Raw genomic sequence first — 22435 nt, forward strand, 5'->3', positions numbered from 1 at the left:
TTATGAGGAGCTGGGAATTACTTTGGTAGGATACTACCCAGGACAGGTATTTCAGAGAGAGTTGTTTTCTCGATTTTGATTCAAGACTTTCTGAGGAAAGCAGCTTTGTCTGAGAAACAGCTTTCTGCAGGACACTTCTGTCTCTGCACTGAATCTCTAGTAATATTTTGTTTATTCTAGCAAAGGGTGAAAGCTTTCCAGCTGGTCAGCATGTTGAGGAGAGACTTGAGACCCAATTCTTGGTTCTTCAGCTTTCTGGTGAGTTTTACAGTAATTTTTATAATTTGAGAATTTGAGATAATATTAATGCTTTATGTGAATGTCACAAAACATCCTCTCCAACAGGTCAGTAGTCTGTCCAGGAGTCTCTTTGCCTTTGCAGCCCTTGCCAAGAATCAGACTTCTAAAGGTTAGTGGTTTTATCAGCACTTCTGTATATTTTTACAAGCAATATTCAGCACAGAAAAACAACACATAAAAAGGTGTTCAGTGGCAGGAACGAAGGTAAAGAAACTTTTTCCAATGCCCTATTTTGTGCCTGAAATTATATTTGCATAGCTAAGTGTTTGCTTGGCTAACTATGAAAGTACTGTCTAAGGTCAGGTAAGTGGTGCTCAGCTGCTAGGCCCTGTGCTGCTGTAACTGCAAACAAAACTGATTATTTTATGCTTGCAGACTGCATCTGTACATGCAGAGGTGGTAGGAGCTGGGAAATGAGGATAAAATGAGAAAATTTGCTTGTACCTGTCTGCTTTGAACAAGCTGCCCCGACGGCAGTCCCTGGGCGTAGCGCAGTGAGGTTTTTCTCAGCGTGGGTTGGCGTGTCCCGCAGAAGTGTGCCCAGCTCCAGCACGAGGCCAGCGATTCCGTTTGTGAGCAGACTCACCCATGCCCCTTGTTTTAGGTCCAAGATAGTCTGGGCTTGTCTGTCACACTGTGCCCACTGAACATCCCGAGGGATGAGGATGGAAATGAGCTCCTGCCTTCATCTCCCCAGGGAAGCACCGGGCATTGCTCGTGAGCGCTGGGGATGCTGGAAGGGACTGACCCCCATAGCTGTTGCCGTGGGAGTGGACTGGAGGGGCGTTTCTCCACGTTGTGTGTGTCTTTCTCCAGGTTTTGCTCCTGTCACGATTGAGACCTCAAGACACGTGTACGAATATGTGGCCACCGCTTTGGACTGGTGGCACGCGGACAGATACTGCGAACAACGCTTCGCTCAGCTGCTTTTTGAACCCCAAGAGAGCGAGGAAGCTTCCTTCAGCCAACTGCTGCAGTCCCACCACATCAGAGGGTCTGTCTGGCTGAACGAAAGGGATGGTGTCCTGCACAAACCCAAGTGGAGACGTGAGTATAAGTGAACTTGGACTACGTGGAGACATGCTCACTGCTGGATCTTTTTCATTCTGAAAAATTGATCTGACTGGAAAAGTTGCCGCTTATTTTTCATTGTCACTGTGGTGGCACCTGGGAGCTCCAGTCACAAGCTGGGACCGGCAGCGTGAACAGCAGAGATCCCAGCGCATCAGCTGGTCGCTGTCAAGACGTTTTAATACAGAAGGGGGTGGCAAAGGGGCTCCTCCGCTCTGTCCTCCTGTGCCGTTGCCCCGTAAAGCGGGGCTGGGCTCGCTCAGCCTCCTCGTTTGCCTGCGGGTCCTGCCGAGCAGTGAGGCTGGAGACAGGACCAGGGCAAGGAGTGCTCCCCAGCAGCAAGGCACCACACGGCAGCTGCCTCAGGGGGCTGTTTGACTGTGCTCTTGGTTGCTGTAGCATGGGATGCTTGGGAATGTGCCGTTCCTTCCAGGTTCATTGTTTGCAATCCTACTTGTTAGAAACTATGTTTCCATAAGTTACACTTGCTGAAATGGTGCGATCTCAGCTCGCCAGCCCTCTCCATCCCCTCCGGGCAGAGGAGACATGGAAGCCTTGTGCATGCTTACAGGATGTCCTTGCCTGCAGGGTCCAGGAGTTCTTAACTTGAGTAGGAGACAAAAGAAAATGATGGCTTCATCCCAGGGGAAGATGAGCAGGCTTTGGCCCGTGCTTCTTCCTTTATGCTGGCTGAAATTTCTCCTTCTAGGGGACCACGTTGTACCAGTCCTGGTATTCGGAGACAAAACAGACACAAAATACGTGAAAGTGCTCTCTGATTTCCCAGCACTGCCTGCTGTCACTGCCTGCGCCCACCTCCAGTGGGACACCAGGACCCAGGAGATTGCTACTGTCTTCTCCTATGCTGTGCCAGCTTTTATTAATGAGTTCCAGCTCCGTGGCTTTGTTGACGAGGAAGGCTTTGTTCGATTTGCTCTCATAGTCCACGGGCACCATTCCCCGTACCTGCCCGTGTTCCGTGCTGACGGACGGTGGCATCACTTCTGTGTGACCTGGCAGCAGGAGAATGGCACCTGGGCTGTCTATGCCGACGGGAAAAGGCGAGCGTCTGCCAGCGGTTTGTGTGCTGCGGGGCCATCTGCCCCCCAGGCCATCTATGGCCAGGGGACTTTCATAATCGGGCAGGACCAAGATTCCCTGGGGGGCACCTTCGCAGAGAAAGAGTCCTTCAGTGGGAACATCACTGACTTGCACATCTGGCAGAAGGTCCTCGGCATGGAGCAGATTGAGCAAGTTCGGTCGTGCTGGGTGGTAGAGCAAGACCTTGTATTCGAGTGGAGCTCAAACGCTCTGGAGGTTGAAAGCACCGTTCAGAAAGTGACCACACAGTTTCTGTGCCCAGGTGAGTCTCGTTCCCTTTGCTGCTTCAGCTCCCAGAACACAGGCAGCCGTTGGGATCTCCCGGGCTGAGGACAGGCTTTCTCTTCTACTGAGAGCAGTGCCTTACTCCTCAGTGATGCTCTTCCCTGGGGTTTGCACACCCGGGGCTTCGATGCTCTGCTGGGAGGAGGGATCTGTCTCGCAGCCGACCCGACGTGACATTACTGACCAGGCACGAACTCAGGAGTTGGCGTTGCCACCTCCTCTGGGCTCCTTCTGAAGGGTGTTTCCCAGGCGCCTCGGGAGCCATTCCTGAGCCCAGCCCCTGCTCTGGCTCAGCCATGGGGCTGTTTGCAGCTTCTGTCTTCAGCAGGAAATGTGATCCCTGCTTGGAGATGACGTGTCTCTGGGGAACGTGGGCTTCTGTTTGTGTGTGTTTCCACAGGTCCTGTTGAGGAATGCCGAGTTTTTGAAGTTGGCAGCAGTGGATTCAGTTACGCATCTTGTTTGCAGTCTTTGCCTTATATCTGTCGCTACAGAAAGGGTACAGCATCTGTTACTTATTTATTCCTTACTTCCACGGCACTCACTCCTGGAAATCCTAGCTAGAATGATGGCCAGTGATGGGGAGGGCTCATGTCTGCTCTGAAGAGATTGCGTGCAAACCATGATATAGCTGCGACTTTGCCTGAGTTGCGTGCACTGCGACACGTTATTTTGCTGTTCTCCAGTTGAGTAGTGCTTGTACACGTGACATGGCTTCTGGACGCAGTGCTGTAGAGTGCCTCCCAATCCACGCATCTCCAGACTTGTTGGCCAGGGAGACATTGGTAGGAGACAGAAAAGAAGTGTTAGGCTCTCTCTCCAGACGGGACCTTGTACTAGCAATAAAATACAGCTGTGAAGTCTCCTTGTCCTGATTGTCCTACAAACTTACCCACCATCTGAGGACCATTCCCCAGGCTTTGAACACGGCATGTGTTAACCACGCTGCTAGACACCCCAGAGATGGTTCTGCTTTGCTTTTATTCTCAGATGCGTACTGGCAACTGAAGAAAGCCCAGCTGGAATCCAGCCGCTCGCTTGTCGGCCGCATGAACACGCTTGCAGAGAGGACTGTGGTGAGTCCTGCCGCCCCAGCCGTGGCAGCTGACACCAAGAGCAGGCAGGAGCTGTTGAGGTGGCCTTGCTAGCACCTACTAGTGTTTGAGGTCACTTTGCCAGCAGTTCTATGCCTGCAGCCTCTTCTGAGCTGCTGTCAGAGAGTGTGACCGATACAGCTGTGATCAAACAAGCAATGTGTCGCTTCAGGTTGACTCCTCTCATTGCGGTTGAGGGACAGGAGAAGAGAGTTCAAAATGTCAAGGCAGACCTCCTTCCCCTGAGACATGCCTGGTTGGCCAGGCAGGGGTTCTTACACCTGTGAAGGCATGCAGGGCATTGCCAAGGCATAGCTCATGATCGGACAGAATCAGGGCTCTGCACTGAACTAAAACATCTTTTCCATGGCAGATTCCTGAGAACATCTTCACAAGTGATGTCCAAGACATGAACCTCTCTCTTGCTCTTGGTACACTTGATGTCTTGGCAACTGTTCTGAGGGAAGGAGAGACGCCCGTGCTGGAGTCATCTGACCTCCTTGTGGTGCTTCAGTTACTGAAACAAGTTTCCGATGTGGAAGTCCAGGAGGGAGAGGAGCTGGAGATGTTGGAGCAGTTGGGCCAGTATTATGTGGAAGTGACAGAGTTAATCTTGGAAGAGCAGAATATTGAAACGTGGTCATCAGTCAGCCAGGTAACGCACGTCCCCAGCAGTCTAGCCAGCTGTGTGCCACATCTGTTCATCTTGCGTGTGCAACTCCTTGGCCTGGTGCATGCCCACAGGCTGAGGACCTGTCCTGGCATGTCACATGAAGCCTTTCTGGCCGTATTCTGGAGCTTGTGAAAACACGGCAGGCGTGGGCATGGAACCTCTTTGCCAGCTCAGCCAAGGGCCAGCTGCCTTACTGTCACCTCATTTGTTGGAGGTGCAGACAAGTTCTTCTGCAAACAAGTGCCATCAAGTGGTGCCTACCTTGCAAACCTCTCCAGTGGTTTTCTCAGCTCTCTTCAAGCTTCTCCACTTTGTCAGCCTGGATTTACACAGTTACATAGTTTTCAAATTCCCAGTGCTTTGTAGATTCCTTGCTCTGGCATCCCACTGCCTCTGGCAGGACAATGCCCTTCCCATTATCGTTTGTTGTATTTTCCGTGGGTGGGCTGCCAAGGAGCTGTTTGTCATCAGCCCCCACACTGTTCAAAACACTGTCAGGCTTTGTGTGAGGGATTTCCATCATCCCACCCCCATCAGGATTTTCTCCTTTGGCTTCTTCCCTTCTCACGTGGGTCTTTTCTGTCTGTTGAATGGCCTACACTCCCCACCTGTCTCTGGGAAATGTATGACAGCATCTGGCCTGACCAGTGCTCCAGGAACCAAGCCAAGGACCTCCAGAGATGAAAAGATGCTGAATAGTTCAAAGTTACCTCATTGCTTAGAGTCACTTAGGTCTCCGTGGCCACAATTGTTCACAGCTCCCTGATAGTGGCATAAAACCAGCTCTGGCACAGTGTGGCTGGTGCAGCAGATGTATCTGTTGAAGGAGAAAGGGTTTGGGTTTGTGTGCTACAGGGGTGGCACATGTGCTGCCCAGCACTCGCAGGACCTTGAGTAACGGAGCCAGTGACCTGCTACCCTTCCAGCAGTGGGGTCTGGTTCTGGGTACAACCTTTTCTGGTAAGAGAGAATGGTTGTTCTACAGATCTGCAAAAATCAGGTCTAAAAAATCAGTTATGTTCTTTCCAGAATCGTATTTTTGTTTATTTATTTCCATGCTGGTTTAGTGGCTTTTTATAAAGACCAGCAAGTTTCCCTCGTTGCCGGTCTCACCTTGCTGAAGGAACAGGAAACACTCTTTACTGAAGAAGTTGAAGAAAAGCAAAGCAAAAGCCTTGAGTCCCAAGTCCCTACCTCTCTTTTCCTGCCAAGGACCAAGCATTTAAGGAAACTATTGTGCGCTGTGGGAAGCGTGAGCTGCGGTGCAGGTGCTGATTTCCATTGCTGTCTCTGTGTCTGCAGGTTGTCGGAGGGCCCATGGCTGTTGTTGAGCTCTGCGACAGAATGGTGTCACACTTAGCCCCACTGCTGACCGCAGGGAGAACAAGGATCACGATCCAGCACGGGAACGTCGGTGAGTGGCACTGGCAGAGCTCGGGGAGGGCATCTCACCAGGACTCAGCTTAGTCGTCCCGTCTGCTTTCCAGTCCAAGTGCACTCCTGGCACCTCTCCTCCTCTGGCTCATCTCTTGCTAACCCTACGCCCTCCTCCCCATTTCCTTCGTGCAGCAGTTGTCACAGTGTGGGAGGCACCTCTCACGCTGTGGATTGTAAGAGGATGGTAAGAAACCCTTGGGTGCAGGAGACAACCTGAACCCAGATGCACATGGTTTGCACTGAAAGGGGTCTGTGAGTCTTGGATATAATGTCCTTGTGGTACTTTGGTGTAGCAGTAGCTCTGGAGGAAGGCTGAACCCTGGTTCAGAACCTGATTTTACCCCTCCACAGGGATGGAGGTCAGGAAGCTGGAGCTGAGCAGGCAGGAGCTGGGCAGTGAGGTGTACCTGGTCCAGAGCCCTGAGAAAGGCAGACACGACCTCATTGAAGTTCCCGCAGAAGAAATGCAAAGACTGAAAGCCAGAGGTAGGTTGTGAGGCTGGTGCTTCCCTGGGTCTCCCTTTGGCACTTCTGCAGCATCTTCCTTAATGGCAGGAACTCCTCGCCCTGCACACTTGCGGTCTGGAGAAGCATGGGGAGGAGATGCCCTTGGTGAAAGGGAGGTGGGCTCTGGGGCCAGATTATCTACAGCTTCTCTACAGGCACAGCTCAGAGCTGCTAGTGCCCCCCACACCCCCGCCTCAGGGGAGTGATGCCGGAGCAGGGGCTGCTCAGAGCTGCCCTGGTGCCTGCACCCGTCCCACGGTGCCCTCTGTGTCCAGGTCTCCGCAGAGTCGTGGTGAAGAACATGTGGTTCGGCTACGGCTCCCTGCAGCACTGCCTGTCCCACGCTGGCAGCAGCGTGGGCGTCCTGGACGCGGCTGCCTCTGATGGTGGACAGAAGTGAGTGAAACAGAACCCCCCGCACCCCAGGGCTGCCCCTCAGCACCACGAGAGAATTCAGTTCCAAGACTGCGCGGGGTCTCTCAGTGCCTCTGTTTTGGGGTCACCTCCACCCTGCTCCGTCCCATCCCGTTTGTCCTTGTCCCTTTCTCCGGTACACGTATGGTCACCGGACGGTGGGAAGGGGAGCCAGCGCTTTGTGAATGAATAACCCCGGGGTTATCTGCTCTGCTGGGGTGGGCTGGTGACGGAGCCGGGGGTCTGCTGTGGGGTCCCCTCCAGCCGGGCCCGCAGCTGCCAGAGCCGGGGTGGGAGACCGAGCCCGCTGCTCTCCGGGCAGCTCTGGACACTAGATGGGGATGGCAGCCCGTGGAGCCCAGCGCACCCGCTCCGCTTTGGCTCAGCCGCTGCCGCTCCGCTGCCAGCGACAGAGCAGCTCCAGGGCCGCATGCGTTCTGTCACCTCCTGCCCTTACCAGGGTGGTTTCTGTTTGCCCAGTAACCTGAGGCAGTTCCTACCCTGTGCCCAGGCCCTTTGCTGGTGGCACTGGGCACTCCAGAAGCAGCTCTGGGTCTCTCCAGCTGTCTCGTATAAGGTGAGATGCTGTTTTGTGATGCATCTCCCAGTTCCTGTGCCCGTGAGCAGTGTCCTTCCCCACGCAGGTATCTGGGCACCATGGTGGGCACCGCTGTGATCTCCTCCGCTCTGCTCAGCGACTACCAGGAGATCAGCACGTCTGTGCACTACCACCTGCAACACCAAGTCCAGGTACCCCGGGGGGGGGCTGTGCTTCCCAGCCACCTAATCCCCAGCCCGACCCTATGCCGAGCCTTTGCCCGGGCCCCTGGGTTTCCTGGGCTTAAGGGTGCCCCGTGCCCAGCATCCTCACTTGGACTACTGTTTCCCTGGGGAGGTGTTTGTCCTGTGCTGCCTTGTTCCATCCTGGTGAGGGAACTGCACCATCTGCATACAGTATGTGCACAGCTGGGTAACCTCTCCTCTCTGTCTCTGCCTGCAGGACCTGCCCAGTAAGCTGGTGGGACCCATTTGTGCCTTCTGGAACTTCACCCTCAGGTACCTTGTTTCAGTTTGGATCTGAATTTATAAGCTTTTACTTTCACTGCAAAACCAAACATAACAATATAAATATAGCGGTAAGAGTAGGGATCTGTAATTGTTTGCCTGCTTTGCATGCTGCCATCCTCTATCTGCTGGAGTAGAGCGCTCTTCTGGGAAGATTTCCTTTGGAAAAGTCACTCACAAGCAAGTGACCTTTAATGAGGTATAGACAACTAAAATGGAAAGCCCCAGTTAATTATGATTGTTGCCTGCAACAAAAAAGAGTTGGTCCGAGATATACAGCCCAACAGACACGCAGGGCTCCCATGTCTCATAAATACTGCTTGGCATTGAGATGTGGTTTTGCTGAATGTCACCACAGTGAGAGCACCGCGGCCGTGATAGATCACGCATTGGTAATTAAGTCGTTCAAGTGCAAAAAAGCTCCTTAGAGTCCCGGTCTTGTAACAGGCAAGGACCAGTTTGGGGAAGGTGGGAAGAGGGTGTTTTTGGAGGCAGCTGGTTGCTGCACAAACACGTCCACCAGCCCTGATCTGAATTTGATCTTCCCTTGGTACTGGGGCAAGCTCAGAGGGGCAGCGCTGAGGACAGAGCCGACCTGCTGCAGCCTCGGTCCCTGCAGAGGGAATTGGGATCTGGAGCTTTGCTGGCTGCCTGGGCAGCGGGGAGCAGCTGGCCGGCTGGCCACGGGCTGTCCTGTCCTGCAAACTGGGGCTGTGGTAGAACTGCAGAGGGTACATGGCAGGCCAGGCTGGTGGAGAGGACATGTCTGGTCCAGTGATGGTCTCGGTGAACGTGCAGTAAAAGGAGCTTTTCCCAGAGCCATGCGACTACTGAGTTCTGTTCAAGGCAGCAAATTTAATACACACATTGGCACTGGCCTGTTTTCTTGTGTGTGTTGGACAGATAAGGCAAATCTGCTCAGACCCGGGATAACCAAAGGGAAGTCCATATGAAGACCTGTCTTTGATATCCTCTTCTTCCTCATTTCAACTCTGCTTCTCCTGGGAGAATGAAATTCCCTTAACACCTTGGCTTTCTGCTGACGTGGATGGTGATTTCCATGTGTTTTCTCTATTTCTTGCCACATGTTAGCCCGGATGCCGGTGGGATGTGGTCCACAGCCGGCTGCTCCGTGGTGACATCTCTCCCGGACTCCACTGCCTGTTTTTGCAACCACACCACGAATTTTGCAGTGCTGCTGCAGGTGTACGAGATGCGGGTAAGCGAGGAGCCTTCCTCCTCTGGTCTGTGGGGTGGATGCCAGAACTGTGAGCAGTCTGTGGTTAATTTGGGGGGGGGTTGTGTCCTCTGTTGTTTCATGGTTGGAGCAGAGGACCGGCAAGGAGGAGCTCACGCTGCAGACCTTGACTTTTATTGGATGTGGAGTTTCCTTCTGTGCCTTGATCGTTACCCTCATTTTATTCTTGGCAGTTGGGTAAGAAAAGTCCAGACACTTGTAGCCTTCTCTTCATTTTTTATTTGCTGTTTTGCTCCAGAACCTGGGCACAAACAAGTACCCTTTGTCGGTGCGGGGGGAGGCTGGGGAGCTGCGCAGGGGGGAGGGAGGGGAGTGGGGAGGGACGGGGTGCAGTGCTGGTTGTTCCTGTGGAGGTGCCTAAATAAGCTGTGTGCACACCTGAGTGCCTTGGGAAGATTGTTAAAGCTGCTCTGCTGGAGTGAATTTTTATAAAATAAATGGAGAAAAGACTATTTCTTCAGTTGCCAACCCTCTGTGTCACCTGGGAGGCACAGAGCTCTGCCCGGTGAGCGCGGCAGTGGCTCCCGCCACCTCCACTGCCTGTCCCCTGGAGCACTGGCCAGGCTCCGTGCGCTGTGCCCGAGCGTGTCCCCGGCCCCAGTGCTCCCACAGCAGCACAGCCCCCTGCCTCGCCGGGCTGTGCTCTCTGCAGAGAGTAGCAGAGAGACCACAGGTCACCCAGGCAGGTCTGCACAGCCCAGCAGGGACTAGTGAACATCTGCACCCTTTCATTTGGCCACAGCTGAGATTCTCCTCTCCTTCCTCAGTGTCCCCAAGAGCGAACGGACAACCGTGCACAAGAACCTGATCTTTGCATTAGCTGCAGCAGAAGCTCTGCTCATGTTCAGTGAATTGGCCAAGACCAACCAGGTAAGGTCCTCAGAACATGTCCCGTTCCACCAGCAGGACCTGGCCTGCTGAAGCGTTGTTGTCAAAGCAAACAGAACAAAAGTGCAATCCTTTTTATTAATGTTTCATGAATTACCTGTAACTTGCATCTAGGAAAGAAATGTGTCTCTGTGTTTGGAGATAGGCATGTAGGCATTGTGCAACCTGTCCAGAAAATCCACCTCTTTCTTCTGACTGTTTCTGACAAAAAATCCTTCAGGAAATTTCAGTGGTTATAAAACAGCAACATGCAGTTCTGTGTCCTTTTCCACATCCCAGGGCTGGATCAAGCAGCTCTGAGATGAGAGACTTGCAAGGAAAGTCCAAGAACTGTGGGAAAAGACGCTGTCAGTTCCCTCTGCTGTGGCTTGAGATGGTCACTCAGATGAAATGAGTGTGAGCTGCAGCACTTGGATTGTTCATGTGCTTCAATTTTAAGAACTCTTCCTGGTGCTTGTGGGTGTTTGACTACATTTCTGCACATCCTGCAGCGTAATTTGCAGGTTGCACTCTCTTCCCAATCACACGCACTCGGGAGCTCCCAGAGGATTCCTCCTCCTGAAACTGCGTGTGATTTCTCTCCTCTCCAGGTGATGTGTTTCATGGTCACTGCCTGTCTTCACCTCTTCTTCATGGCAGCCTTTTCGTGGATGCTGGTAGAGGGGCTTCTCCTGTGGAGCAAAGTGGTAGCAGTCAACATGAGTGAAGACAGGAGAATGAAGTTCTACTATGTGACGGGCTGGGGTATCTACAGACTCCTCTGCGTTGGGTGCTCGGAGAAATGGGTCCATTGTTTTGTCTAGCAAAAGGTTCAATAGGAGAGATCTGGACTCTTTGGTTTGATTCAGTACGAGAGCCGGGTGCCACTGCTCTGCAGAGGCTTTCTTGCCTTTTTGTGTCAAATTGCCAGCCTTAGAATAGGAGTTAAAAAGCATTTCTGTTGTTTTTCTAAATCCAAGAGTTCGATACAAAAAAATGGAGGAGGAAGTTTGTGGTAAGTTCTTGTTCTTGGAGAGCATCGCTACCATCTGATAGGAATTTAAATACAAATGCGTTCCTGACGAAGCACTCTTTATTCTGAGTGAGCCCTTTAGGGACACAGAATTCATTTGAATAAACAGAGTTTCATACCAAAGAGGAGCCTCTTCAGCTCAGCGCTCCTCACAAAACACACATCGAGTTGGACACTGGGCAGCTGGTTCAAACATTGTGGATTGGTTTATGTCTTTGATTGTCCATTTTGTTAAAAAAGCAATCTGAGGAGTAAATTGCTTTGATCAGGACTTGGAATGCTTTATACCTGGGAGAATGATGCTGACAGCGTATAAATCTGGTCTTGCAGAGCCAGGACAGGTTTCAGCTGCAGTAAATTGATGTTGCTCATGGGGTTTCAGAGGCTGAGCTGGCTCACGCTGGAGTGCGTCTGGTTGCGGGGGTTTTGAAGCAATTGTCTAGAGCACGGCTGACCCAAATGGGTCATCTCTGCATTTTCCAGGGTTTAATTTGTGCTTTTTTTCTGCAGGCCTTCCAGTCGTTATCGTGGGTGCCACCCTTGCGACTTCCTTTAACAAGTACGTGGCAGACAACCATTGCTGGCTGAACGTTCAGGCCAACGTCATCTGGGCCTTTGTTGGGCCCGTTCTCTTCATCCTGGCCGTAAGTGCCAACACCTGCTGGGAAGGTGTGATTCCTTCGTGTCTGGTTTTAGGAGAGCGTTGCAGAGCCAGGGTGTCAGCACTTCTCCAGCTAAGGTGCTTGCTTGCAGGGCTCATGGTGCCTGCTGCTTTTGTAGGAGAATTTTTGTCATGCTTTGTATGTACTTTCACAACACAAATAAATCTCTTTAACCAAAGCAGCTTTTTGATAGAAAAAAAAAAGTGCTTTAAGAAAATTTTGCTGGCCAGTTCTTGTATTGGCTGTTAAATTAGGAATGTAGATAAAGGTGTAGGTTGACTGTGACGTTGCCTTAACTGAAGGTCTGATTTTAATATGGGAACATCTGTGCCTTTGAGGTAGTATCAGTATCGTTATACAGCAACGTAGGAGCAGAAGAAGGTGCAGCATAAAAGAGGTCCAGAGTAGACACTTAACAGGGCAGACACTCTGTAGGAGAAGTTTTGAGATGAGTTTTACAGATTTCATACTTGTGTGGATAGCTCTGTGATGTATTTTATTCACTGCTTTCTCAGGAGTGATGTTTTTCCCCAAGTTCTGACACTTAGTTTTTGAGCTCCCGGCAGAAAAGACTCACCCCGTGGGAGCTGGGGCTGCAGAAGGTTGCTGGGTCCAACGGCTCTTCTCTGACAGGTGAACACCTTCGTGCTGTTCCGGGTGGTGATGGTGACTGTGTCCAGTGCTCGCAGGAGGTCAAAGATGCTGACGCCCAACAGCAGCCTGGAGAACCAGATTGGAATACAGATCTGGTGAGCAAGGAAGGGGCTGGTTTTCCCAACCGTGGCTGCTCTCCGTATGAAATGGTGGAATTGCTGTTAAGCTGAGAGTCTTTGCCTTGGCGAAGTGAGAGACCATGAGTTGGAGGAGTCAGGGCGGAAAAGATTTTCTCCTCCAGGGTAACTGTGTGTCACCCGAGGGTGGTCTGGCCTGGGGAACCCGGTGCCGGACTCCAGCTGTGCTCACACCCCGACGTCTCAACTCTTTGGGACGGGAGACCCTTGGCGGAGCCTGCTGAAATCAAAGCTACCCTGGGCCCGTTGGCACCACCAGGAGCAGCACTTTGGGTGCGGGAAGGGCTGGTGTCTCCGTCGTCTGCAGCGGCGTTAGCGCGGGTGGGAACGCGGTGCCACTGCCGAGCCCGTGCCCGGCCGGCCGCCCCTTCGCCGTCACCATCCCGCCGTGCTGCTGAGCTCCTGTAATCAGTCAGTATAGAGAGACCTCTAAAAAACTGCTGCTTGAGTCATTACTTTATCATCCTCTGCGAACCTTTATTGTTGTTAGCTGGCGCCGCATACCCCTGCTAGACACGCATTGTTCCCCGGAATCATAAATAAATTTTCCCAAATTTACAGAAGCACAAAGATAGGGCATTGCCGAAGGGCAGGGTGACATCCATATGCTAATAAAAAAAATACAGAAGCCCTCCTTGTAGCAGCAATCGGGGGAAAATAGCTGCTTTCTCATGGCTAATGACGTCAAAGGCTCCCTTCTTGCTAACTCTCAGAGATAGATAAAGAGCAGGGCTGGCACGCTGGGGGCTGGGAGGTGAAATGTTTGGTTTTTCCCCTCTTAACTAATTTTGTTTGCAAAGGAATTTGTTCCGTAGCTACTGCCTTGGGTGCTTCTTGGTGGACACAATGGAAAGTCACTTGCTGGGGGAGGAGAGCTGTCTCTGGCATGGAGGCAAGGAAGGTCTCTTCCAAACTGCGAGATGCAGGCCATCTCCTGAACCCCTGGAGATCTTCCCAGGGCAGATCCACTTGTGAGCTGTGTAACCTGGTGCAGATGCCCCGGGCAGATCATGGCCAGACCCTGGGCAGGGTCTGCAGAGTCAGGAGGGATGTTTGGCTGACTGGGGGCAGTTGCCAGGACACTCTGGGCTCAGGGACGTGGGGCATGATAGGGACCCCCATGGGTTGCTGGGGGCTGGGAGGGGGGTGCCAGTGCACAGTGTTTGAGCTTTGAAACGTGCCCAGGTAACCTCGAGCTCTTCTTCCCGGCAGGGCCACAGCCAAGCCCGTCCTGGTGCTGCTGCCTGTGCTGGGGCTCACCTGGGTGTGTGGGGTCCTCGTCCACCTCAGCATCGTCTGGGCCTATGTCTTCATCATGCTGAACTCCCTCCAGGTGAGTCCTGTGCCGGGAGGATCCTCACATCTCAGCCAAGCAGGTATGTGTGGTTTCATGTGCTTCAGCTTGCTCTGCCTGTCCTCATACACGGGGACATTTGTCGGCTCGGAAGCCCAGCCCCGCGTCCCAAGCTACTGTGTGGTTTAGTCTGAGCAAACGGAGTTCATGCTCCCAAGATGGGAAATACAGCCATGGAGACCTTGTGTCCTGGTTTTCGTCTGATGGCCCTTCAGCACCCATCTCTGGAGTGTCTTACTGGTTCCACAGCTTTCCAGTTCAGATCTTGTTTCTCACAGGAGGTTATCTGACATTAGCGTGGTTTCAGAATGACATTTCCAAACCAACATGCTTTGGGAACTTCATTAGAGTTTTGGTTTGGTTGTTTAATGGATAATTAAAATGGTAACTGTCCATTTTAATGGGGCAGACATCCCACCTGCTGTTTGAGCCTCATTCCTACTGGATAGGGGTGGGCCATGTGTGCCAGCGTCACTGTCAGAATAGGGCTGTTCATGGAGAGCATCTCACAGGTTCCTTCCAGCCATAGTGTGCTCAATTGCTGCTCAGATGGTGGTGTTCTGGGATGAGTGGTTTTCATCTGGTTCATGTTCACACGTACTTACAGGTTGTGTCCTAGGAGCTGTACAGGCAGAACCCCTTCCCTTTGCCTGGAAGTCAGCTGTACTGCAGGGAGATGAGAGAAGAAGGATTAAGAATCAAAGACTGAAAATCTTCACCCCTAAAATCTGTATTGTCTGCAGCCACGCAGCTGCTCCCCAGAGATGCTCCCAGTGCCAGAGGAGAGCTGCACTGGGATCTGGGATGCAGGAGTGTTGGGTGGAATGGTTTGCAGTGTGGGGTGGTGATTGGAGCCTCGCGTTGGGGGGCTGGAAGTGTGCGTGCTGTTTCTAGCTCTGACTTGCAAGACCTTGGGTGAGTCATGTCATCTCCTTCAGCCTCTTCGCTCTTCTTCAGGTAGCATCTGGCTACATTTTAAGGCTGTTTGTTTGTCTTGGTGTCTGCCAGGACCATGGCTGTGACTCCTGAATGCTCCATACTTCACAGCCATGTTGTTAATATGTTAGTATTACTAGGGCTCTCTATAGGGCACAAAGTAACCCTGGTGTGTAAAGCAATACTTAATATTTGCTTCTAATTTTACTGGTTTCCTCAAAAGAGTTTAAAACTTTGACCAGCCTGTATGTGGTTAAGAGAGCAAAGTGAATTGTATTGGCTGCAGCAGCCAGGAGTGCTGAGCGCTGCGCTGAGCTGGGACGGGACCTCAGGGCCTCTGAAACTCAGGGACACACGGGGACAGTGACAAGTCCCAGAAGAGGCGCTTGCCACCTGCTGCTCAGAGCATCAGCCCCTTGTTGGCAAAGGCTTTCCAAACCTGGAGAGAAAGGAGCTGTAGATGGAGCTAAAGAAGCACCGAACACCGCTGTGCGGGAGGGAAGGGTCCCACGGCGGGGGCGGATGGGCAGTCACCGGTGGCAGGAGCAGCAGGGGGGACACGGGTGGACCCTGTCCAGCCCCCAGGCTCAGACCACACCAGCACAAGTAGCGCCTGGGGCTGCCCCCGCGGTCAGCCCTGTCCCTTTGCACTGGGTATTCACAGATAGGTTTTTCAGAGTCCCGTGTCCAGTGCTCGAGGAAAAAATCCTACTCCAGGGAATAGATGTCAGGAGAGCAACTGGGTGCTGCCCTCCAAACCATTGGGATCCAAAGAGTTCTCCACCCATCTCCCTTTCTCTTTGGATGCAGTAGAAAACAGCCCCCACTGTAGCTTTCACGTATGGAGCGGCAGAGTTCGCAGTGTGTCCCTCTGGCACACTTGGCCGGTTTCAGCGTAGCATTGGCCCCACTCTCCCAGGGTGAAACTCGGGCGTTATCACCACGTGCACAAGATGGGTGGTTGCTCCAGGGCTGTTCTGCCTGTGGCTGGCGCTGGCCCAGCGGCCGGGCGCTGCTCACGCACATCCGCCGGCTCTCCGATGGGCCGTTCCAAGGCCAGGCAAGGACTGCCTCTCCACGTCTCCGCTATCGAGGAGATCAGAAGGGTGGCAGGACGCCTGTCCTAGCCGTAATTAAATACAGCATCAGCTCTCCTTGCCTGAAATGAATGTGTGTCCTCTGGACAATGTCTCTCCTGCCACTCTCACACACCGCAACATCTGCCTTGGGGGAGACAGGACCTGAGACAGGACCTGAACAAATCAGGATTTGCTCTCTTCCCTTGCTCTCCACGTTATTGCTGCTTTTGCTCCTCTTCGTTCTCCTAAAGCTCCGCAGGAGCCATGGCTGTCGTGCGGCTGGCCGAGGGTTTGCCCAGGGCTACGCTGGGCTCGTTTGCCTTCTGCCCCGCAACCACCGAGGGCAGGGCGGTTTGCAGATTGCCACAGAAGAGAAACTGGGATGCTGGTGGGAAGCTGTGGAGCTGAGAGGCAGCAGGGGCAGAACGGGCCCCTTTCAGCCCCTTTGTGACTGTCTCATGGATCGCCGTGGGATTTCCTCAGGGCCAGCGCGCCGCTTCGGGCGCCGGTGTTGTGCAGGAAGGTTTTGCTGCTGCGGCTGTTTGTTTGTTTGACTGCTTTCTGTTTATCTCTGGAAACCAAAGCCCGTCCTCAAGGTTACTCTGTGCGTCGACACCAAACATGACAACTTCTGCAGCCAGGCAGCACGGGAATTCAGCCGAGCGACCCAAAAGCAACAGCCGGCAGCGCTGGAGACGGCATTGCTCCCGCGCAGGGTGTGCGGAGCGCAGCAGGACAGACGGACAGCAGGCAGGAGCATCCATCCCACCCTGTGGGTGCTGGCACGTGCCATGCTCTTGCCTGTGGCCACCCAGCGCCTGACCTGCCGTGAGCAGGGAGCCACAGAGGCCGGGGCAAGAGTGCGGGCAGGAGCGCGGGCAGGAGCGCGGGCAGGAGCATGGGCAGGAGCATGGGCAGGAGCGTGAGCAGGAGCGTGGGCAGGAGTGGGCTCCTCCAGAGCAGTGGCTCCACTTTCTCCCACCGCTGCAGCTGGGCCTCCTCTCCTCCCTTGCTCTCCTCCCAGCCGACCTCAGTGCTCCCCCCCTCTCCCCGCGCTCATCCAGAATGATTATTTCAAGGAAGACCTGCCTTGGCAGCCCGACCAGAAATCTGGGCTGGGGGAGTGACCAGCATTGCTGGCTGAAGGACGGGTCATGGCACGGCGCCAGGGTACTGCTACCATTATGCCTGCCAAGAGCTCGCAGATGAAGAGCGCGGCCCGTTGAAGACAAGATGGATTGCTTTTCTTGCTGCGGCTGATTTATCTAGCTGCGATAACAAACACCCCACAGATATGACATAAATCTGGTGGGCCAGATAGGGCTGCCTTAAGGCCAAAATCGTTGGTCTGGAGCTGTAATTAGCCCCAGGCTGTGGCCTCCAGGCGATGCTCACTCCAGCCTTGCCCCGGCCACTCTCCCGGAGCACATCCCACCCCGGACACGGACACGGAGCTGTGGCCAAGCCTTTCATCGTGGCAGAGGGTGTCATTGCTTGCTGGTCCTCGGTGTGTGCACGCAACAATGCCGGTTCGGTGGGCAGGGAGAGGGTGGCCGAGACTGTGCTGCCGGAGCCCCGGTCCTCACCCGTTCCAGTGCTCCTCAGACTCGTGTCCTCCCCTGCAAAGTCGCACGAACCAGCTGTAGGTCTCTAACCCTCCCTGTGCTCTCTCCTTGCAGGGCCTCTACATATTCCTGGTCTATGCAATCTATAACAGCGAGGTAAGAGATGCCCCTGGTTGGGGATGTCGCTCCTCAGAGCAGTTGGTGAGCAGCCCGGGGCAGCTGGGGTTGTAGTAGCAGCTGGGGTTGTAGTAGGTGCAACAGAGAGCACAGCCCCACTGCATTCCAGGGACAGTGGCTGCTTTTTCTCTGTGACTTGCTGGAGGGTTTCGTGCTCTGCTCGAGCTGCTGTGGCCCTCTCTAACACCCTTGCTCTGCTTCAGGTGAGGAATGCCATCCAGAGGATGAAGGAGAAGAAGAAAGCGCTCTCGTTCACAGTAAGTTGCAGGCAAGTCCTGCTGCCCACTGTTGCTCATCAGGCACTCGCCAGAGCAGGGCCCAATGGGCGTTTGCTCTGCTTTGAGGATGTGATGTTGGAAAGAGGTCCTTATTTCTTTTATTTTTTGTCTCCCTTCATTGCAGTCCTGTTGGACAATGCAGACCCAAAGATAATCCACCCTGATCAGGCAGCAGCCTGATGGGATGGGAGTCAAAGTCTCAGGGGCGGCAGAGTAGATGAAATCAGTCTTTAGAGTTGAACCTGGATCAAGCGACGGTGCACGTTGCAGTTTTCACTGTCTTATATCTCTTCCCTGTCATTACAGAACTGCTCTCATCCCATCAACTACTTATCAAGCCCAAGAAACACGGCCTCCTGGGAGACGGGGAAGCTGAGTCCTTCTGCAGCCGAGAGTGCCTCGTTGAGCCCTGTGCAGAAAGACCCTCCAGTGAAGAACATCACCAACAAAGGTAAAGAGGGTTGTCATTGCTGTTGGCCCAGGCTGTGTGATGAGACCTCAGTAAAATTGTTATTCCCAAGGCTTGAATTTTAGTGCACGTTCACTTGGCAGTGCGGGGAGCCCATGTGCACACTGTGCCTGGGGTCTGGTGCTGCACAGGCAGCACGGGATGAAGGGTTCCCAGGGAGGGCAGGGATCACGTGCGCATGGCTTTCAGAGGGATCAGGTTCATGCCTGCAGGCTGGCTGGGCGCGGGCAGGGGCTCTCCTCACCGTGCCATGCAGCATTGCATGCTCTGGAGGCAAGAGTCCATCTTTGTGTCTTAAAATGGATTTCCTGGAGAAGGCTGGGCAGAGGTGGCAGTAGGAAACAGGGCTTTTAGCTTTGGGGGAAAAGGTGTTGCATGGTCCAACCAGTTTGTGGGTGCAATTAAGCAGGTAACATCTTTGGTCCCTTTGCTTTAGTGGGAGATACTTAGGGGACACAAAGCACTGAGTTCTTGGTAAAGCATGACTATTTCTACTCTCTAGTCTCCAAACTCATTGTGCTGTTTCACCCTCTAGGAAATTTTGGAGCCAAAATTCCCATGGGGATTTCATCAATTATGTCACCCGAGAGACCGGTACGTAATGTCTTCTGTTATTCTTCCACCTTCATCCATACGCAGAGCGTAACAGTTACGTAGGAACGGTGTCGAACGGTTCCAGCAAGAGGCTGGAACTCGGGACACCTCATAGCATTCCCAGCTCTGGCACAAATCCAATGTTTTATGTTGAGTAAGAAGTTGCAGTGGGGCAGCCAGGGCTCTCTGTCCCTGCAGCGGGCGAGCGCCGCGGCAGGGAGGGCAGGCTGGGTCATGCTGCGTGCAGGAGTGTGATGTGGCGCTCAGGGTATGGCCTAAAGCAGGGAACTGTTTAAATTTGACTACTCAGATACCACTTCCATCTCCCACTATTGAAATGATCATCAGTCCTCGTGCACTTGACACACAAGTGCTGTAATTTCCTCAGAATAAAATCCAACACTACTTTCATATGAGCCTCTCACTGAAGGATCTCTCTCTTCCTCTCTAATATTTATCCTTTGAAAACCTGTGTCACATAGACAGCTCTTATTTACCCAATAGATAATACTTCTATAGCTGGCATATCATTTTGAAGCCACTCGATAAAATCCATATTTTCATCTCTCATGATTTATATTGTGGTTAACGCCGTTCCGTTCCGCCCCTCGTGCTGAACGCCGGCCGAGACTCACTCGCAGGTGATGCTCTTCTCAGCCAGGCAGGTGCCAGCGGTGTCACCGGGGCCAGGGCTGAGCTCCTGGCACCAGCCACGAGCCGTGGGCCAAAGGGTGAGCCCAGGGCCCTGAGCTTCCGAAGGCGGGGGGTATTAGGAGGGAGCAGATCTCCTAAATGCCAAGGCCGTGGCATTTCCTGGCAGGCAAAGGCAGAAAGCGCCTTCCTCCGCGCGAGGGTCACCGAGGATTTCGCTGTGCCTTTGCTGCCTGACACTACGTTTTCAATGTACCTGTCTCCTTCCTAATGGACATGGATGCAGCAGCTCTCAGAGGGCGAAGCTGCTGCCGGTGCCCGCTGAGGCGCGGGGGCACAGCCCGCTGCCCGCACCGGTCAGTGCCGCAGCAGTGCAGCTCTCGGTGCTGTGCCAGCGTGAGCCGCACGGTGCCGAGCCGGCCAGCGCTGTGGGTGGGTTCCATCCGAGCCCCATCTTCACCACGGGGGTGGTGGGTGCAGCGGGGCCCCGGGATGCCACCCTCCCTGGGCAGGCGCTGCTTCCCTGCTCCGCAGTCACACAAGGCAGGGCTGTTTCTCCTGCGCCCGGTGAAATGAGTCACGGCACCGCGGAGGAGCCGTCGGTCGCCGATGTCACTGGCAGCTGCACAATAGTTTGGATGAAGAGAAATGCTGCTTAAAAACGTTTGAAAATACTTAAAATGGCAAAACACTGAGCGAGCGGAGATACGAACACAGACGAGATGGTCTTTGTGCTTCAGCATTTCAACCGCCCTGTGGTGTGTTTGTGGCTGTCGGGCTGGGGGCAGGAGCTTCCCACCTCGCAGGGCATCACCCGTCGTTCAGCGCAGGGTGCGGGCTGGCGCAGCGCGGGAAGGACGTTTTCCCTCGCCCCTTTCCTCTCCTGCCGGGTTTTGCTGTGGGCTCCAGCACGGTGCTCCGCTGCGGAGTCACCGCGGGGCTGGAGGGGTCCCCGGGGAGGGTGAGGGCAGGGGGCAGCTCACCCTGCTGGCACTGCCGACAGCCGTGGCGGGGTCCAAGGGTGCTGTGTGAGGTGCCCGTCCCTCGGGACTGGGATGAAGGCTCCAGTTCACAGCCTGTGGGGTGGCTCGGAGGGAGGCAGAGCGCGGTGCGGCAGCTGGGTGCTGGGGGAGCCCTGCCTGGCCCCACGGAGCATGCCAGGAGGCTGCAGCAGCGAAGCCATCAGACCTCTGCCTCTGCTAACAAATGTTCTCCTCTCTTTCAGGCTGTAGAGCTGACAGCGTTCAAATCCTCAGGTAACATTCACCTACATCATTTTCTTTAATTTTTGTTGCTGGTGATAATGGTTTGTGTGGCTGCGTGGTGGAGTGCTGCCCAGAGGGCAGGTGATTTTTGCTCGGGCTTTAGGAAGCATTTAATTTCCAAGCTGCCCTGGTGGGTGCAAACATGGCCAGTCTCTTGGGAGATCCGTGTGCCCCTGAGCCGACGAGGGAGAGGGTGGCTGTGAGGCTGCAGCAGCTCTGCTGGGGCTGCTGGCACTGCCTCTCCCCAGCAGCACTGGTGGCTCAGCACCATGAGAGCCCATCTCACAGCACCCGCCCGGTTTCTCCCCGTGTCTCTGCACCTTCCTTGCTGTCTCTCGGTGTCTGCAGCTCCCTGGGCCCCCCAGGACAGTGAAGCTGCAGGTCGCAGGCTGGGGCAGGTGGCAGAGGGGCAATGGGTACCCCCAGGTACCCGCGCTGGCACTGCTGGTGCCCCCTGGCATGGCCGGTGCCTGAGGCACAGCGGGGACCATCACACCTCGCTGCTTGCCGAGACCCCGGCTGCTCTCAGGGGCGGCCGCAGCTTTGTGCTGCCACGGGGTATTTTGAAGCCGCAGCTGCTGCAGAAGGTGCGGGGGAGCGTTGGCACTGACTTGCTGCCAGTGGAGGGAAGGGCGGCCAGAGAAGGTGGGGGGTTCAGGTGGGGCTGGATTTATGAGCTTAAAAGCAGCCATTCAGGTTCTTCTGTTTCAGGTTGTAGAAAGGCCAATGTCACCACGGAGGTGGGTAGAATTAAAACCAGAAATCCCTCCTAAGCCCCAGACCGCTGCTCGACTGCAGTGCTGGGGAGAGGGCAGCTGCAGCTCCCTGTTCCCACCCCAGCTTCCCTGCCCAATTTTGGGCAATCACCAGCTCCTCTGGGTACAGGTGTACCATATTTAGCTTTATTTTTTCTTTACCAACCACTGCTGAGCACTCCCAGCACACTCAGTGCAGTCTCTGGATGGGGTCATTCAAGCAGACAGAGCAGTAAAGAAGCACTTGGGATGGATTGATACTATTTTTTCTGCATTATTACATTTTCTTTTGTCAAAGGAAGCAATGCATGAGCAGGTTTCTGATTTTGCTCCACATTAAGTGTCTAAGCAGGGCATGCTTAGACTATTTGCAAGACGATGCCACCCAGAAGCATCGCAGCTTCCCTCCCCACAGTGGACACATGAGCAAGGCAGAAACGGTGGCATCTGGGAGTAAATGTGCTGCAGCATTTCAGGCGTGGGAGCGGGGTCTCAGAGACAGCACGACCCACACCCAGCACCTGCGTTTGTGCTCTGTCCCCCACACTCTCACCTCACCTGCTCCTGCATATTTTAATCCAGCCACACGTGTAATTAAACTCCAGCTGTGCAAAGAGGCGGGTTCTTTAGTTTGGTTTTGTTTTCTCAGTAAGCCCTGGGTATATTTTTGAAAGCCTGGATCTGCCCAGAGGGTGGGAGATGCCACGCTCGGCGCCCGCTGATGCACAAGGGCAGTGGAAGCAGCCGGTGGGTG

The 22435-nt window shown here is 53.9% G+C and overlaps 1 protein-coding gene across 1 annotated transcript; it reads left to right on the forward strand.

The window, feature by feature from the left end:
• The first annotated feature begins 210 nt into the window (after positions 1-210).
• Positions 211-22138, forward strand: ADGRD2 (adhesion G protein-coupled receptor D2). Its single transcript, XM_086625268.1, has 25 exons — positions 211-258; positions 346-409; positions 1117-1347; positions 2081-2734; positions 3158-3256; positions 3748-3833; positions 4225-4506; positions 5827-5938; positions 6313-6447; positions 6744-6864; positions 7527-7632; positions 7883-7938; positions 9040-9166; positions 9279-9382; positions 9973-10075; positions 10684-10837; positions 11616-11749; positions 12401-12516; positions 13771-13891; positions 17607-17648; positions 17873-17926; positions 18254-18398; positions 18952-19010; positions 20887-20917; positions 22023-22138. The coding sequence occupies exons 1-25, from the start codon at positions 211-213 to the stop codon at positions 22136-22138; spliced, it is 3300 nt and encodes a 1099-aa protein (XP_086481394.1).
• Positions 22139-22435: the final 297 nt, after the last annotated feature.

This window comes from Tauraco erythrolophus, chromosome 22, assembly GCF_009769465.1.
Source record: "Tauraco erythrolophus isolate bTauEry1 chromosome 22, bTauEry1.pri, whole genome shotgun sequence".
NCBI classification, from domain to species: domain Eukaryota; kingdom Metazoa; phylum Chordata; class Aves; order Musophagiformes; family Musophagidae; genus Tauraco; species Tauraco erythrolophus.

Coding starts and splice junctions, on each gene's coding strand:
- ADGRD2 (XM_086625268.1), top strand. CDS start 211: ATGTTGAGGAGAGACTTGAGACCCAATTCTTGGTTCTTCAGCTTTCTG. Junction 6,448..6,743: donor GCAAAGACTGAAAGCCAGAG/GTAGGTTGTGAG, acceptor CTCTGTGTCCAG/GTCTCCGCAGAGTCGTGGTG. Junction 7,633..7,882: donor ACCTGCAACACCAAGTCCAG/GTACCCCGGGGG, acceptor CTCTGCCTGCAG/GACCTGCCCAGTAAGCTGGT.